The 17,331-nt window shown below is 45.1% G+C and overlaps 2 protein-coding genes across 3 annotated transcripts; one reads left to right on the top strand and one right to left on the bottom strand.

Moving 5' to 3' along the window:
- Positions 1-94: 94 nt before the first annotated feature.
- triap1 (TP53 regulated inhibitor of apoptosis 1) lies at positions 95-3,046 on the top strand. Its single transcript, XM_085131377.1, has one exon. The coding sequence runs from the start codon at positions 103-105 to the stop codon at positions 451-453; it is 351 nt and encodes a 116-aa protein (XP_084987503.1). The 5' UTR covers positions 95-102; the 3' UTR covers positions 454-3,046.
- Positions 3,047-5,972: 2,926 nt separating this feature from the next.
- il15l (interleukin 15, like) lies at positions 5,973-17,221 on the bottom strand. Of its 2 annotated transcripts, none has more exons than XM_085131342.1 (4): positions 11,920-17,221; positions 11,117-11,164; positions 9,819-9,950; positions 5,973-6,995 (listed from the first exon to the last, which is right to left on the bottom strand). In XM_085131342.1, the coding sequence occupies exons 1-4, from the start codon at positions 12,064-12,066 to the stop codon at positions 6,888-6,890; spliced, it is 435 nt and encodes a 144-aa protein (XP_084987468.1). In that variant the 5' UTR covers positions 12,067-17,221; the 3' UTR covers positions 5,973-6,887. The 2 variants fall into 2 exon arrangements, with proteins under 2 accessions (XP_084987468.1, XP_084987469.1); XM_085131343.1 differs by having other exon boundaries at positions 9,819-9,947.
- Between the last annotated feature and the right edge of the window lie 110 nt (positions 17,222-17,331).

Here is a 17,331-nt window from a genome sequence, read left to right as displayed (position 1 = left end):
ACTTCGGGTTCGTAATTTCTCCTCAGAGTGAATGCCTCTTTTGTGCAAATCTTTGTTACGTCCTCACGCAGGTACGCCGTTTTCTCCAAACCAGCCAATCACATGGCGCACTCCAAGGAGAGCCACAGTGCGCATGTCGTTGTCGCCGACCGGGTTCGAACAGCAGGTAGGTCCTCCAGGTTTCGCTCCTCTGTCGTTTCTGAGCCGAGCGGTGTTTTTTTCCCGGAGATGAACAGCGTGGGGGAGGCCTGTACCGAGCTGAAGCGGGAGTACGACACCTGCTTCAACCGCTGGTTTGCCGAGAAGTTCCTGAAGGGCGACCGGAGCGGCGACCCGTGCACGGAGAGCTTCCGGAAGTACCAGCGCTGCGTGCAGGCGGCCATCAAGGAGAAGGAGATCCCCATCGACGGCGTGGACTTCATGGGGCCCAACAAGGACAAGCCTGAGAGCTGATGGAGGGCTGCTGGGGAAATCCTACAAATGCCCACCGAGCATGCGCAGGAGCGGACAAGCTGCTGTCTCTGGGGTTAGAGGGTGAAGCGGCCCCTGAAAGAGCCGTCTCTTTAATTTTAAGCTTTTCTCTTTTACTGCACAGCTCTGTTCGGACTTCGTTTCTCAGCAGAGACACTTACCGCCCAGTTTTCCTCCAGAGGGCCCAGAGAGCTGCTGTCAGCCCTGAAACTGAGCCAAAACTATCTGAATCCAATTACTAACCAGCTAAAGCTCCTCCATGACGGCCTGCGTGCGCGTTATGAAGCGGTGGCAGCTAAAATAAGATGTGATGCTGAAAACTTCCGACTGATGTCATGTGTGCAAAACTCAATCTTGCATTGTACGAATGAATTAAAGCGAGCTCGGTGTTGGAGCAGGACACGTGCACATGGTGTGTTTTTACTCTCTCACGCGTCGACGTCTCTCGTTATGTTTCTGCAGGTTTTTCTTTATCATTCGGAGTATTTTCAGTGTAGAGACCAGTTCTGTCTCATATTCCTCCATTTCAGCGACAGACGTTCAGGTTAAACACGACCAGAGTTGTGAAGCGGCTCCTGCTTTGCACTGGAAGCACTTCTCTCACATCCCGGATGCTCTGACGTGCAAGCCCGGTGGAGCTTACACGTATCAAAGCCCTGCCTGGTCCTGGGCCCGGTTTGTGAAGGGGGGGGGGGGGGGGTACGACGGAGGGAGCTTAATGAGTTCATGAGGCAGAGTCAATGTTTTCAGTGCCCTGAAGGTGGCACTATTTTCACCATGACAAATGCTCAGAGTTTGAGCTTAAAGTCAGCTGGGAGCACTGGTCCTCTGCATGCATCCAGCCAGTGACACCAGGAATAATAATAATAACTTTATTTATAAAGCGCTTTCAAACAAAGTGCTGTACAACTATTTGAAACTAAAAAGATAAAAAAATAAATAAATAAAAGCGATACATAGTGTTACGGCCCTAGCAGGGCCTCCTCCTGAAGGTGCCTGTGTGGGCGTGTCCCACCACCTCTTCTGCCTGAGGTGCCACCTTTTCCCTTTTACACAGCTGACTCTCGTCAGTAATTAAAGAGATTTAAGCCCAGGGAAAGGTGAGCTCTGGGCCAGAGTGCCATTAGTGTCGTTACAGCTAGTGAGCTGCACTCTTTTTGACTTACTTTGTGCTTTGTTTATTTCTTTAAATGGTGATAGCGGCTTGTCCGTCTCTTTTAGTTAGTTTTAATAGAAACTTTGTCTCCTTTTTCTGACCCGGACACTTTTTATTATTTCCCCCTCACCGCCTAGACCCCTCAGGGGAACGTAACAAGTGGGGGCTCATCCGGGACGAGCCGATACAGGTAAAAATGAATGCAGCTGTTCAAACAGGTGATGCAGACAGGTTTTGTGTTTTGGTCTAAATCTGCTGCAAGATTCAGACTGATGAACACAAGAAAATGAATCAGTCTCATCTGCAGGCTGTTAATCAAGAAGACTCGCTCGTTAATTTCACTTCGGCTCGTCGGGCAACAAACTAGAGTGGTTTACATGAGGCGGCGGGACAGAGCGTTAGTGTTGAAATGTTTCCCAGCTGGAATGTTGGAGATAAACAGCAGCACTGAGCGCGCTCAGAGGAGCCATAAATGTAGTTCCTGCAGTGTGTCTGGTTATTACATCACCAGGATTACTCTGTGTGTGGTTTTTCACTCTGTTTGAGCATGTTTATACAACCCATGTACAAAATAGTTTAGTCTGTTGTGTAAAACATAAATAAAAGCAACGCAGTGACTTCAAGTCTCATAAACTGTATTTAATTCACAGTAAAACACAGAAACATATCAAACTGTGAAAATGAACCATGGTGATAAAAATATGAGCTCCTTTAAACATGATGGCAGCGACACGTCTGTAAAGGTAGGACAGGTCCATGTTTGTGTCTAACATCAGTCTGATGGAGGATTCCAGCTGCTCAGCAGTCCTGGCTCTGCTTCTCCTCTTGCTGCTTTCATGAAGCTCCAGATGTTGTCAGCTGGTCAGAGGTCTGGACTGCAGGCTCCTCTGCTCCTCTGAAGCCGTGAGGCTGTTATAGAAGCAGTCTGCAGTTCAGCGTCGTCCTGCTCAAACACAAAGGCCTTCCTGAGAAACATCAGCATTTAGCAGATGTTGGTTCTGAAGTTGTTCCACAGTTAACAGACACAGTTTGTGTAGATTGGCGACTTTTCTGCTCATGAGTTGTAATATGATGCTTCCAGCTGTTTCTTCTTAACTGCGGCGCTGCCACTCTTTCAGTAAGCTGTCCAAACTGTTGCTGCCGTCAAGATGACCTGATAGTTTTCTGTTTTTCTGATGTTTCCTGTGCTGTCAATAAAATATGAGTTTTGCTTTTTTTTGTTTTTTTCCCCCGCCTGTCCCGTTTGGTTCTTTTGCATCAGATTTATTGTCTAAAGGCGAAGAAAGATGCCCAACGGATTTACTTTACCAAACAGACCATCCCAGCTGTGCTGTAATGGTCTGTTTGATTCACCTTTTATTGTTTATTTTATTTTCACTTGCTCCACACGGGACAGACTTGACTGGGGAAAGAAAAACAGCAGGAAGAGGGACGGTGATAAAGGGCAAAAAACAACAAAATAAGCAGACAAAAAATCCATCCATCAATCACCTGGATCACCTGTTGAGAAAGAAAAAAGAAAACAAGCAGAAGAAAACGAGAGTAATAAACAACATCACGATGATCTATGTGAATATAACAGTAAATACTAAATATTAAACATTATTGTGCAGCACGTAAGCTCGACAGCACAGTGTGCTTTGAGGTAGGAGCCAAAAAGGGTGTAGTTTGTGTGTGTGAGCACCCGTGTGTACACCTGTGAGCATGGACGCTTGTTTTTAAAAGGTTCCTTCATGTAATGATCTGCTAGAGGGTGTGGGGGGCCACAGCCCCGTCCTCCAGGGCATGAAGCAGGTATGGAGGAGATCAAAACTCCAGACATCCAGAGGCCCCCAAAACACAAGAGATCAAGGAAGACCAACAGAGGGGCAGCTGAGCCACTGTCCCAGAAAGAGCTGAGGAGAGTCCCAGATGAGGGGTCACTCAGCAGCCACGGAGCAGAAGCCAGGGGGGGTTGCAGTGACGTGCCCACAAGCTCCGCCGGCAGCCAGCTGCGCCAGAGTGACCGAGCCCCAGGCCGAGAGGCCGAGGGCACCCAGACCCAGGTGGTGTTACCCTTTTCCCTGCGGTGGGGAGAAGCAGACCGCCCCGACTCCGCAGCAGCAGGGAGGCCCCACAGACGGCCAACTCCTCCTCCCAGCCCCCCACCCCAACATGCAACAGAGAACGGGGGAGGGGGGGGTGAAGACTAACACCTCCCTCCACCCGCTCATATGTAGCGTTGATGCATGTGTGTTCATGTGTGTTGGACAGCTCACCCCGGTGTCACACTCTGAAACGATGTCTCACACTTTGATTGGCTCTTTAGAGGAGCCAGCTGAGTTTGGCTGGAGGACGCTCACCCACTGGACCCTGAACATGAGTAGAAGCTATCCACGGAAACAGACTTGAAAACAGGCCGTATCTTCTCTCAAACACTTAGTTTGTTTGGATCTGGTTTAAATAAGACTCTGAAGATAAAAACAAGATGGTTTCCAGCTGTTCAGATTAAAGTGCCTAAACTCCCAAATAGTGGAGTCCAGTTAATGTACAATGGGATTATACTGACATCTGGCAGTGCGCCCCAGGGTGGCTGTGTGTGAATGGGTGGATGAAGCGCGTTGGGGTCCTAGTAAAGCGCTATACAAATACAGGCCATTTACCATTCATGGGAAGTGAACGGTTCTTCTAGACTAGCTCACAGCAGGCTCCCAAAAGTTCTCCAGTTAGGAGAAAGTGGCTGTTAGAGTCAATGCTGACTGAGGATGAACTGAGGGGCTTCGTAGATATGATGCCAAGCTACATCATATGCCAAGCTACATTTGTGCAGCATTCGATACTGTTGACCATAATATTCTATTAGAGCGATTAGAACATGCTGTAGGTATTACAGGTATTGCACTGCAGTGGTTTGTATCATATCTATCTAATAGACTCCAATTTGTGCATGTAAATGGAGAGTCCTCTTCACACACTGAGGTTAATTATGGAGTTCCACAGGGTTCAGTGCTAGGACCAATTCTGTTTACATTATACATGCTTCCCCTAGGCAGCATCATTAGAAGACATAGCATACATTTTCACTGCTATGCAGATGACACCCAGCTCTATCTGTCCATGAAGCCAGATAACACACACCAATTAGTTAAACTGCAGGAATGTCTTAAAGACATAAAGACTTGGATGGCCACTAACTTTCTGCTTCTTAACTCAGATAAAACTGAGGTCATTGTACTCGGCGCTGAAAAGCTTAGAAATATGGTATCTAACCAGATTCTTACTCTGGATGGCATTACCTTGGCCTCCAGTAACACTGTGAGGAACCTTGGAGTCATTTTTGACCAGGATATGTCCTTCAACGCACATATTAAACAAATATGTAAGACTGCGTTCTTCCATTTGCGCAACATCTCTAAAATTAGAAATATCCTGTCTCAGAGTGACGCTGAAAAACTAGTTCATGCATTTATTACTTCCAGGCTAGACTACTGCAATTCATTATTATCAGGATGTCCAAAAAACTCACTGAAAAGCCTTCAGTTAGTCCAAAATGCTGCAGCAAGAGTACTGACAGGGACTAGAAGGAGAGAGCATATTTCTCCTGTTTTGGCTTCCCTTCATTGGCTTCCTGTTAAATCCAGAATTGAATTCAAAATCCTGCTCCTCACATACAAGGTCTTAAATAATCAGGCCCCATCTTATCTTAATGACCTTGTAGTACCATATCACCCTATTAGAGCACTTCGCTCCCGCTCTGCAGGCCTACTTGTTGTTCCTAGAGTATTTAAAAGTAGAATGGGAGGCAGAGCCTTCAGTTTTCAGGCCCCTCTTCTGTGGAACCAGCTTCCAGTTTGGATTCAGGAGACAGACACTATCTCTACTTTTAAGATTAGGCTTAAAACCTTCCTTTTTGCTAAAGCATATAGTTAGGGCTGGACCAGGTGACCCTGAATCCTCCCTTAGTTATGCTGCAATAGATGTAGGCTGCTGGGGGATTCCCATGATGCATTGAGTTTTTCCTTTCCAGTCACCTTTCTCACTCACTATGTATTAACAGACCTCTCTGTATTGAATCATATCTGTTATTAATCTCTGTCTCTCTTCCACAGCATGTCTTTATCCTGTCTTCCTTCTCTCACCCCAACCGGTCGCAGCAGATGGCCGCCCCTCCCTGAGCCTGGTTCTGCCGGAGGTTTCTTCCTGTTAAAAGGGAGTTTTTCCTTCCCACTGTCGCCAAAGTGCTTGCTCATAGGGGGTCATATGATTGTTGGGCTTTTCTCTGTATCTATGAAGCGCCTTGAGGCGACATTTGTTGTGATTTGGCGCTATATAAATAAAATTGAATTGAATTGAATTGAATTACACTAGAACTCGCCAAGCTCTAAAAATATGACGCTGGGACTTTCCCATTTGAAGCTCACTTACCTGGAAATAATTCATTTTTACCGTCTAACTTTACACGAACGTTTATCTAACCAAGCTGTACAAAAAGACAGAAGGGGGTCATTTTATTCTGAAGGTGCAAGAAAGAAGAGTGAACAGCGTGTATCAGCTTACATTCAAAATGAAGTTTATTGTACTGAACTAAATACAGGAGCATCAGATCAAAGCAGGGAGAGAATGAGCTTATTAGACAAGTGGAAAAAGCTTTATATGTTCATGAGGTTTACATCAGAGCTGTATAGGAGCATATTTTAAGCATTTTTATAAGCAGTGCTGTCCTTGCAGCTGTCCATTGCCTTATAAGGTCTGATGCATGAATAATGTGGGAGTGGCTTTCGACCGAGCCAGTTGTGCGATCCTCAGGAAGTCCCACGTGCTCGGAAACTGTCGCACATTTCTGTGTCTGTGGTTGTGAAATATATAGACAGGTCTGTGTTCCTCCTGCCATCCTTGGTGTTCTTCCATCAGTTTACCGAGGCCACTGTCCAACTGCTTGGTAGAAGCCTTATTAATATAATAATACTCATTATTAGCAGATACAAATACACAGATATTTAAAGCACACTAAAGTGACCAGTGTGCTCTCAGCATCTGACTGCAGCTTAGTTGGGACCTGACTGTGTCTTCTTTATGACGTCATCAGTGAGATGTTATGTTGGCTGATGAGTTCATATGAGACTACAAGCAAGCTTTTCCACCCAGAACTCTGCATTAGCCTCTAGCTGTACCTCAAACACCACCGAGCTGCATCATGCGTTCTGCACTTTATTTGTGTGCAGAAGGTTTAATAGAAAGTTAACGAAAAGAAAGTCATGCCATGTAGTCTCTTCTGAAAGTCCTAACAGTAGTCACTGTTCGATTTCTCAACAGTCGATAGAAGATGTTCAAGAAAGGTCGTTGCATTTTCCTCCTTCATGACCTCACAACGACGACACTTTGGCGCCGTCTGCGGAGAAGAAACAGAAATGCGTGTTATTGTCTGGAAGAAGATGGGAACTTGAAGGGCAGTTGGAGCATTCAAGGTTTTCACCAGAAACTTCCTACAACCCATAAGTCTTTGGGACATGGTGTAACCAGCCTTTAGGTGTAATGTTGGAGTACCCCAGGGCTCTATGCTAGGTCCTCTTCAGCTTCTACTCAAATGTTCTGCCTCGATGTTCAAATCAGTGCAGATGGTACAGTAATGGATTGTACAGTGCTGTTAACCAGTAACTGAAACAAAACTTACATCACAGTGTTGAAGTAAATATAGTTGGCACAAAAAGCAACACTGATATCTCTCCACGTGACATAATCTACCAGCAACGCTCCTCACTGTGGGCTTTAATCCTGTAATGGTTACATTATCATTACAGTTCTCACTTCTAAGTACCAAATGTGAACTTGTGCTTAAATAAACGAGCAGTTCCTCCTCTGAAGGAGTCAGTGAGGTGCCTGAAAAAACCCAGAGACTGACTTTAAAATTGCATAATCCAATATAGGTGCAGGGGGCTGAAGCCTACCCCAGTTACCACAGGGCATGAGGCAGGTACATCCCAGACAGGTCACCAGTCTGTCGCAACCCTACCAACGGAATGGGTTTGGACTGTGGGAGGAAGCCGGAGGGAACCACGCAGACACATGGAGAACAGAAAAGTCAGAGGGTGGAGTCAAACTCACGACCTTGTTGCTGTTAGGCAACAGCGCTAACAGCTGCCAATGTGTTGGCGTCCGTGTCATCGTCATCAAATTAAAATAAATCTTCCATCACAGAGGAAAGACAAACTTCTTGTTGTTAAGCGTTTAAGTTTTTATTAGTTGTTGTTTTTATTCGTACAGTGAATGCAAAACAACAGAGCGCTTTCCATCAAGGCAAACATGTTATAATCCAAGTGGAAAAAATTGAAAACACAACTTAAAAAAAAACAATGTAACTGAAAATGACAGACATGATAAAAACGTGATAAATATTAAAATAATAAAAAGTCAAATAAAAATAAATATATGGAGGAAGTTCCTAAATTGGACTCCATCACGTTTCTGTGTGGAGTTTGCATGTTCTCTTCGTGTCTGTGTGGGTTCTATGTGTGGGTTCTATGTGTGGGTTCTATGTCCGGGTTCTATATGTGGGTTCTATGTCTGGTGTCTATGTGTGGGTTCTATGTGTGGGTTCTATGTCCGGGTTCTATATGTGGGTTCTATGTCCAGGTTCTATGTGTGGGTTCTATATGTGGGTTCTATGTCCAGGTTCTATATGTGGGTTCTATGTCCGGGTTCTATATGTGGGTTCTATATGTGGGTTCTATGTCCAGGTTCTATATGTGGGTTCTATGTCCAGGTTCTATATGTGGGTTCTATATGTGGGTTCTATGTCCGGGTTCTATATGTGGGTTCTATGTCTGGGTTCTATGTCCGGGTTCTATATGTGGGTTCTATGTCCAGGTTCTATATGTGGGTTCTATGTCTGGGTTCTATGTCCAGGTTCTATATGTGGGTTCTATGCCCGGGTTCTATGTGTGGGTTTTATGTCCGGGTTCTATGTCAGGGTTCTATGTCCAGGTTCTATATGTGGGTTCTATGTCTGGGTTCTATGTGTGGGTTCTATGTCTGGGTTCTCGTCAGGTCCTTTTTTGGGAAAGAGCAGCAGCTCTGGCATATCAGCTGGTCCAGGCTGTTCCCAATCTTTCTTTGAAAACAGGCAGAAGGTCATCTGTCGGGATATGTTCCAGGTTTGTGAGTCTCAGTTTTGCTCTCACAGAATCACATGTTCAGGAAACCCAGTCACAGCAGCTAAACCCTCCTAAAGTCCAGACAAGCTCTGAGCTCGCCGTGACATTAATGAGAGACGTGAGAAGGTCAAAAGCACACGCCAAGAAAATATCCCATCTGTTCCACTGAGTTTCATAAAGTTTTCCATTTCCAAATAGGAGCTCGTTTTAACATCGTTAACAATCGTTTTAACAAATGGCTTTAATCATAGTTGGTCTACTTAATAAACGACCACAGTATTACTTCATCAGTCCTTCCTTCAGTGTCTGTTTACTGGTCTCTTCTCACCAGCAGTGTTGCTTTGATTACACAGGAAACAGCTCTGTATGGCCAGAACCTGAGCAGCTCCTGATCTTATAACAGTCATCTCATCAATTAGATATTTTTAACTCCTCACCCGTCCATCCATTCTCTGCCACATGCCTCTCCTCAGCCACCTCCTAAATCGTCCGGGGCGACCCTGAGGTATTTCCAAACCAACTGTGAGAGCTCATCACTCGGGGGTATCCCTGCTCTCCTCTGGGCCTGTCGTGTTGGGGTCATGGATTCCCCAGTGCAGCAGATGTTGATTGTAACACCAACCTGTCCAATTGATTTTAGTCTTTCCAGACCACAACTTTGTTGCACTATGGGACTCCACCACAGCCTCCTCATAGGCCACTGACACACTCAGATTACTGGCTCTCTCTGTCCCTCCTAAATGACCCCAGAGGTACTTAAACATGGCTCTGACCTGGAGTTGGCACTACAACTATGGTCTCAGACTTGGACGTGCTACTTCTCGTCTCATACGTAATGCAAACTTCCACAATCGGAGCTGGAGGTCATTGTTCGATGAAGCCATCAGACCACCAAACCCAACACCCTACATCTCAAATCTTTCCATAAAATTTCCTTCAAAGCCAGCAATGCTAACCAAACTCTCCCTGCAGGATGATCAGGGCCTCAGTTTTAATGCACAGTTTAAAATAACTCTTACATTAGAAGTAATGTGAATTCCTCTTTTAACTGTTTGTCATACCTGGTTTGTCCAGGACGCCAGTCTATTCAGCAGTTTATTCAATTTCTTCCACTTGGCCTCGAGCTGCCACTCACGCATGAGGACAATAATCTCAGAAGCAAAACATTGCATCGTGGTCCTGGGACAAATCTGCTGGAGGGAGAGAAAGGAAAGAGAGCAAAGGAATGATGCCATGAAGGAAAAAATCACAGCAGTCACAGTCATGCACAGCTTCAGAGGGCAGCTTTGCATGATTGGCGGTTCAAAATAATCCTTCTTTATCGGACACGCGGTGAACCCCCTCAGTTCATTCTCCGTCTAAAACATGCTGTTTTAGCTCCTCCCTCTTAAAGACCACTGTCCTCTGATTGGCTGCTCCTGACAAAAAGGGGGTTTGAACATCAAGTGGGTGGAGCTTCTGTGAGTGTGAATGTGTATGAATGTTAGATACTCAGCACGTGAACTTAGAAGAAGTGCCGTGTGAATGTGTGAATGAATTAGTTGTATAAAGACAGAGTAGAAAAGCGCCATATAAGAACCAGTCCATTTACCAGTCATGTGGCAGGAAACGTCACAACTGAGATGATGGGAAAATACCAAAGACTGAGGAGACCTGTTATTGACCCTGTGGGGTCTCTGCAGCTTCCAGCATCTGGAGAATTCCCAAAACGAGTTGGGCGACTTGAAGAAACCAAACGTGTCCATTTTATGTTGAAAAACCAATAAAAAGCTTTAAAAATGAAAATGTAATTTTGTCATGGTCGTAAAAATGACATCAATATTATATTTTAACGATATGAGGATAAAAACGTCCTGAGGGTGACAGCGTGCACGTGGAGGCCAAAGGAAGCCGCAGCGCCACCAACACGGAGCGGCTGCAGACATGACCTTTGCTCTGCCTCGTGTCTTTCCTTGGGATAGAAAACTTTCTCCTCACCCTGAAGGACACTGAAGGAACCCTGCAGCGTTCCCGACACAGCGAATCCATGTCCCTGTTAATGAAGCTATTCTGTAACTTGACCCCTGACCCCGGCGTCACAGCTGTGCTTGTGTTTTACGGTCTGCTTCCTGAAGCTGCGCTCACTCTCAGTCACTCCATCCATCTGTTGCTTTGTTACACATGACATGTTTAAACAGCTGCTCCAGCAGATCATTAATATCACTGAACAAACACCACTGTCAGTGCGTGACCTTTAACCTGAATGTGCACAAGCTTTAGCGATTAGTCAGCAGAGGATCTTTGTGTTGTAGTTGTTAGTCTGTCAGGCATTTTTAGCTGCAGGCTGAATCGTGAGTCAGTGCTTTGTGCAGGCACATACCTCGTAGTCCTCCATGGTGGGTGTGTACAGGCTGCAGTTCAGCGACAACTGAAGGGAAAGAGAAAGTTAGCTGCACATGTGCGTAACCACGAGAAGCTGAACATTCTCCAGGTACAAAAGCTCACAGTGTGCTGCAGACTGAGCGCACGATGAAACGCTGAGACCAGAAGCCCCCGAAGCCAAGAGCTCGTCAAGCGCGCTCGCAGGCTTAGTGCTAATTAGCAAACAACACTACGGCGCTACAACCACATCCACCCAGCTCGCAGCGCAAATATTTTAGAGCGGACTCATTTTTCCTGGGACATCTGCTAACGTCATGTGAAAGAGTTGTTTTTTTCCAGGGAAAAAACTCCTGTGGATTAATTTTGCATGAGTCACGACTGAAAACGATGTGCAGAGACGATCCACGATGCTGCTGAAGCAGCTTTGCACGACTCTCAGAAAACAACCCTTCCTCCCCTCAGCTCATCCTCTGTGTGACAAACTTGTTCTCTCTACGCAGAAGTCACTCTGCAGCTTAGGCGTGTGCTGTAGTTATTTTACATGACTCATCCTCCTCAACAATAAAAGCATGCTTACATATCTTCAAGATAAGGCGCCGAAGATACTGCTGCAGTTCACAGTTCACACAGTTCGTCCTGTGAAGTGCAGCAGTGTGGACTGTAAAGCTGAGCAGGGTGAGGTTTGAATCTGAAACCCTAAAGCTGCTTCTGACCTTCAGGCATTAAAAAGCGTTCGCGTTGCGTGACGTTTCGCGATGAAGTGCGTGTTTCTAAGTGAGCGATAAAGGCTTGCAGTCATACCTTTTTGGAGATGTCGGAGACTTCCTCCTTCAGGCTCTCGACCTGCACGTAGAGGTCCCTGCTGCATGGTTTTTGGGTGATGGCGATGATGTTGACAGACCACAGGAACACAAACACACTCACGAGAGCTGGCCTCTCCCTCTGCATGGCACAGGCGGCAAAACCATCATCTGTGTCACATTATCCTCTGCTGTTGCTGCCCCACAACTCACATCCTCAACAGATCACAGCTGGGAGAAAGCAGACTCTCTGGAAGCTTCCACTCCCCGACCCTCCGACGGGACGCAGATGGCTTAAAGTGTCTTCAGTCCTCTGCTGGACTCCAGCTGAAAACTCAACAGCAGTTGCAGAAAGAAGAAAATCCTTTCTTTGGCTCGTTTTCAGGAATCTTTGGTCAAACTTCCAACCTTCACTCCTCCAGTTGTACGTCCCACTGCTGGGGAAGGCTCCGGCTATCCAAGGAAAAGAGAAATTAATTAAAAGAGGAATGAACATCCAGAAGGACGAGTTTTGGCAGGTGATGTTCCCTTCAGGGGGGAAAGGTGCGTTATCCAGAGCTGCTGCTCTACACGTGGTTGGAGAGCATGGACTCCCTCTCTTCTGTCCCGTCTCACCCTCCAGTTTTCCCTTTCTCACTCCTCCCATTCTTCCTCCTCCTCTGGATTATTTGCATTTTACTTTCAAGTTCCCGCCTCTTTTCTCCTGCGGTTTCCTTTGCTCCCAGCGAGCGCGAGTGCAGCATTTATTCATCTAAACCCTGCAGGGAACAAAATCTACACAACACACATCCTGGAACTTCTCTGTGTTTGCCAACAGCCTGACTGACTAATCATCAAAACCTGCAGGGGCCATAATTACCTGAGATTGAGCGTTTTCACTGAAAGTAAAGAGATGGAACCAGTGCCAAAGAACGTGTTATATGGAAACAACAAAGGAGCGATCGCAGTGAAGGTCATGGCAGGACTTGTGAAGGCGTCAGTTTGATGCTTGGACTTGAGCGGTTGGTCGTACTTTGGACCAAGACTTGCTTACGTCACGAGCTAGAAGTGAGATTATCAGTGTTATGACTTCAAATCAAAGCAGCACAGAGCTGAAAGTTAATGAGGTAAATATGTGTGAAGGCATTATGAAATTTATCAAATATTTATTATCAAATATTTCCAAACTGCTGCAGGCAGCACACGTGGTCAGCAGAGGATCAGCAGCCTTCAAACATGCGATACTGTGAACTTAATCTGTGTGTGATTAAGAGTTTTATTTTTGTTTGGTTTGGATTAGAGCTGGTGTGCACATCGAGGCGGCAGTGCAGCCAAAAAAAACGACATAAAGCACACGAATGAATGCTCTGTTGGGCTTCAGTTTCCCCGACTACGCTACGCTGATAAAAACAACAATGATCTCTCAGACACGGGCGATGAAAGCTTCTGTGGCGGACTCTCAAACCCATATCTGCTAACAAGAGTCAACTCAAAGCCTATAGTTTCCTCGACTAAGCCCTGGCACGTCTCGGTGAGGAATTCCTCAGGTCAGCAATGGGAGGAAAGGCTCCGGGAAGTAAAAGCAACATAATCTATGGTGAAAGTCGTGTCTGCTTCAGCATAAATGATGATACCTAATAAATGATGATACCTAATAACGTGGAACAAGAGCTCCAACTTCTTGGACGCAGAGGATCTGCGTGTAAAGCAGCTGGGACGGCACAACGTTCCTCGTCTCTCCCAGAAGTCTTGTGCTGCTTTTTCCAGATGTTTGCTGGTTGTCATTTAAAGGCTTCGTGTTTTAAACTGACACATTTGTGAATCTCTGGTTTCGGTTTTGTTCTTAGGGGCTAAAGGACGCTGTCGGCTGAGGGAACATCTGCAAAATCAGCCTGAGACCAGACAGATGTTCCTCGCTCTCATACCCCCCCTCTCATAACACCTGTACAGCTATAACTCACCTGTGTAAGTTTATATTAGTAGGGGTGTGGCCTCTGACTGCCAGCTGGATGGTGATACAGGCAGCGCCGCCGACTGCGGTCTGTTACGCGCCGCCGGCTGCGGTTTGTTACGCTTCGCCTCAGCTGAATGAGTCCCTGAAGGCTTCAAAATGCCACTTAGAAACTGATGAGTAATGAAAGACATGCTCCAGGAAAGACAGCGATGACGTGGAGCACATCTAGCACATGGACAATGTCCAGCTATATGTAGCGTGTGCTCCTGCTGTCACGGTCCCGGGACGTTGACCCAGTGTTTAGTGTTGATTATAGTCTTGGATTATTTACAGTTTGTAGTGTAGTGTAGTGGTCTCGTCTGTCCGAAGAATGTGTTTCCAGGTCTGTGCCGGCTTTTTAAAACGTTTAGTAGCAAAGTCCAGTCCAGCCTTTGGATTCGTGAAGTGGCGTGGATATCGATACAGCGTTGTTCGCTTGGTTGGCTGCTGTGATGGGGTTTCTCTTCACCATGGAAACGATTCTGCCATCATACCCCACTGGTGTCTTCTGTGGACATCCTGGTCTTTTTGCGTTGCCGAGTTCTCCGGTGCATTCTTTCTTTCTCAGGATCAAAGCTGTAGATATCACCCTTCCTAATATTATAGCCATTTCTCAAATGTTTTTTCCTGTTTTCACAGTTTAAGGATTTCTTGTTTCACCTACACGGAGAGCTCCTTTGACCTCATGTTGTCTGTTCACAGCAAAATCATCCAAATTCAAGCACCACAACACAAACAGATAAAGACATAAAGGATCTGCCCACACCTGAACGTGAAGCAGCCTTTGAGTCATTGTCCAGTTACTTTTGGTCCATTTAAAAAGAGGGCGGCACATGTTAAGGAGCTGCAACTCTTAGCGCCTTCATCCAGTTTGAATTTGGAAACCCTCAAATGAAAGCTGAGAGTCTGCACATCACGTCCATTTTCTAACTATAATTGGAATATGTTTCAACAAACGGGTAAAAACCCAAACTTGTGTCAGTCCAAATATAAACATACATGACCCTGACTGCATGTTTAGACAGAGAACTTCTTCCTTTTTCATGAATATGATTTTGGTGATGGGAGTCTGAGATCAGAAGTACTGGAGCGACTGTGGAGGGTTAAGGTTCAGATATTCACGTTCCCTCAGCCTTCCAATGTTTCCTATACTTCACTCTATGATTTAACCTCCTCCAACCGTACATATACTCCTAACCAGAGATGGGCAGAGATCCGATTACTTTTTTCATGTAACGAGTAAAGTAAGGATTACTATTGCAAAAACAGTAATTAGATTACCGTTACTTTCCCGTAGGAACGCTGCGTTACTGCGTTACTAAAACCGTGATTCTTTTGCGAGAATGTCTCATGACAGTGACGTAAGCGAGTGCGACGTTCGTGACAACAGCTGTGTGCAGATCAACAATGGATCATATATCGAGTGCAGAGAGAGTATGAGCGTGCAGCGTTTAAAGCGTGGAAGTACTGACCTTACTTTGAGTTTGATTCCATAAAAAGTGACAAAAACATTAGTGTCTGTTGTGCGTGGGAAGAAAACTTCTTTTTACAGCGAAAAAAACCCCTAAACTTCCAAACAAGCACCGAGTAGCTACGACGTAATGGGAAACTCAGAGAAACTCGCGGATTCTTCCACTGACCGCTGCACACCTGCACCAGGGTAACCCTCCGCCTACCCCACTCCTGCTTTACAGGTGAAAATAGAGCAACAGGACCGCTAGTCTTTGACTTTATTTATTTTCTGCTGTGTTTTACTTGCATCTATTTGAAAGACTGAGTGTAAACACACAAAATATTTTATTTTATGTGCTGGAATGTGCAGAAAATAGGTTTAAATGTTAAACTAATTTCTTCCAGTCAGAGAATGTTGCAGATAATTAAATGTTTGCTTGATGCATAAAGTTAAAAGATTAAAACTAATAAAACAAGTTTTAAAAAGAGACTTTTTCATTTGATCACATTTTGTATGATGGATTATGCAGAAAAAGTAGAATTGGGCTGAAAGATCTATCACTTTATCACCTATTCAGGTTGTAAATCATGTTTTTAAAAAGTAACTAAGTAATTAATTACTTTTGAAAATAAGTAATCAGTAAAGTAACGGGATTACTTTTTTGGGGAAGTAATCAGTAATTAGTTACTGATTACATTTTTCAAGTAACTTGACCAACACTGCTCCTAACTGCCATCATGACCCTACTGTGAAAATGCTTCATTATATTTAGTTATATCTGCCATCAGCATTAATTTAACATGTACACAGAAGTTAAAACCAGCTGGATTTCTCCTGAAATCTTAGAAATAAAACGAGCTCTTACCAACAGTCCGGTTGTGAGGACGGCTAATGATGAACTGCAGATCAACAAAGAATGCATGAGAAGGCATGCGGAAACTAAAGGTTAAAGTCGAATAGAAGCAAAACTGAAACTGCACGGCACTTATCAGAGATCAAATACTTAAAGGAGTAGTGTGCATATCACAGGAGTCGGCTTTAACAAGCAGGCTCAGGACTGCATCAGGTTTGACTGGCTCCTGTAATCCAAGCTTTATATCAGAAAATGTGACGGCGCCGATGGTGTTGACACGTAACCTGATGTGTGGCAAGATGGGGACTCGCAGGTAAGGCAGGTAAAGATGTCCCAGACGCCAGAGGCAGCAAACACAGTAAAGCAGGAGGTCGGCTTTAAAACTCACACTTTTATTTCCTGTATTTCTCAAACTGTCTCAGGTTTACTGGAAGAAGGTTTAGTTAAAGTTCCCTTTTTTACCTGTTACCAGTAAGATACTGGTCCCTGCAGATTGTCACCAGTGCCCTGCAGAAACCTCACAACTCATTCAGCGTCTTATTATGTTTTTAAACATGCATTCGTTTCATATTTGGCTGTGGGCTGTTGCTAGCAGCTGGTATCGTGAAATTGAGCCACACCAAAAAAAAAACTTTTGCTATTGCAAGCTGCGTCAGTTGCAAGTAGGTGACGAGGAGGATGCCAACCTGTCTGCAAACATTTGCCAACTGGTAATGAAACTGTGCGTGACACAAAAACTGGACGTGGAGAACATCTGCCATTAGAAAAGTGTTGGTTTTAGAGGTAAGGCACGTTTTAAAGTTGAACTCCAGCTCAGCGAGTTTCTGCAGATGAGTCAGCGTCTTCCACGCAACCTGTAGGATTTCTGCTAGCAACAGTCGAGCTCCCACAAAGAAATCAGTGTGAATGATTCCAGCAATACACATTTTCCCTAACAACACGAGATGCTTGTGGGTCCTTCAGTGGCCTTAAAGTCTTTCATGCTGCTATGGACGATTTTAAGATAACAATCATATTTCTTCCCTTCCTGTTCTTTCAAGTATTGACTAAGCTGCAAAACTCGAACCGTGTGTTTTGTTTTAACAGGAGAAAAATTTAAATTCTCCCTTAGATATGCGGATGTAGGCTGCGGGCC

Source organism: Neolamprologus multifasciatus, chromosome 14, assembly GCF_963576455.1.
Source record: "Neolamprologus multifasciatus chromosome 14, fNeoMul1.2, whole genome shotgun sequence".
NCBI lineage: Eukaryota > Metazoa > Chordata > Actinopteri > Cichliformes > Cichlidae > Neolamprologus > Neolamprologus multifasciatus.
Note: the sequence above shows the minus strand (reverse complement) of the source record. Positions and strands in the feature narration are given on the sequence as shown.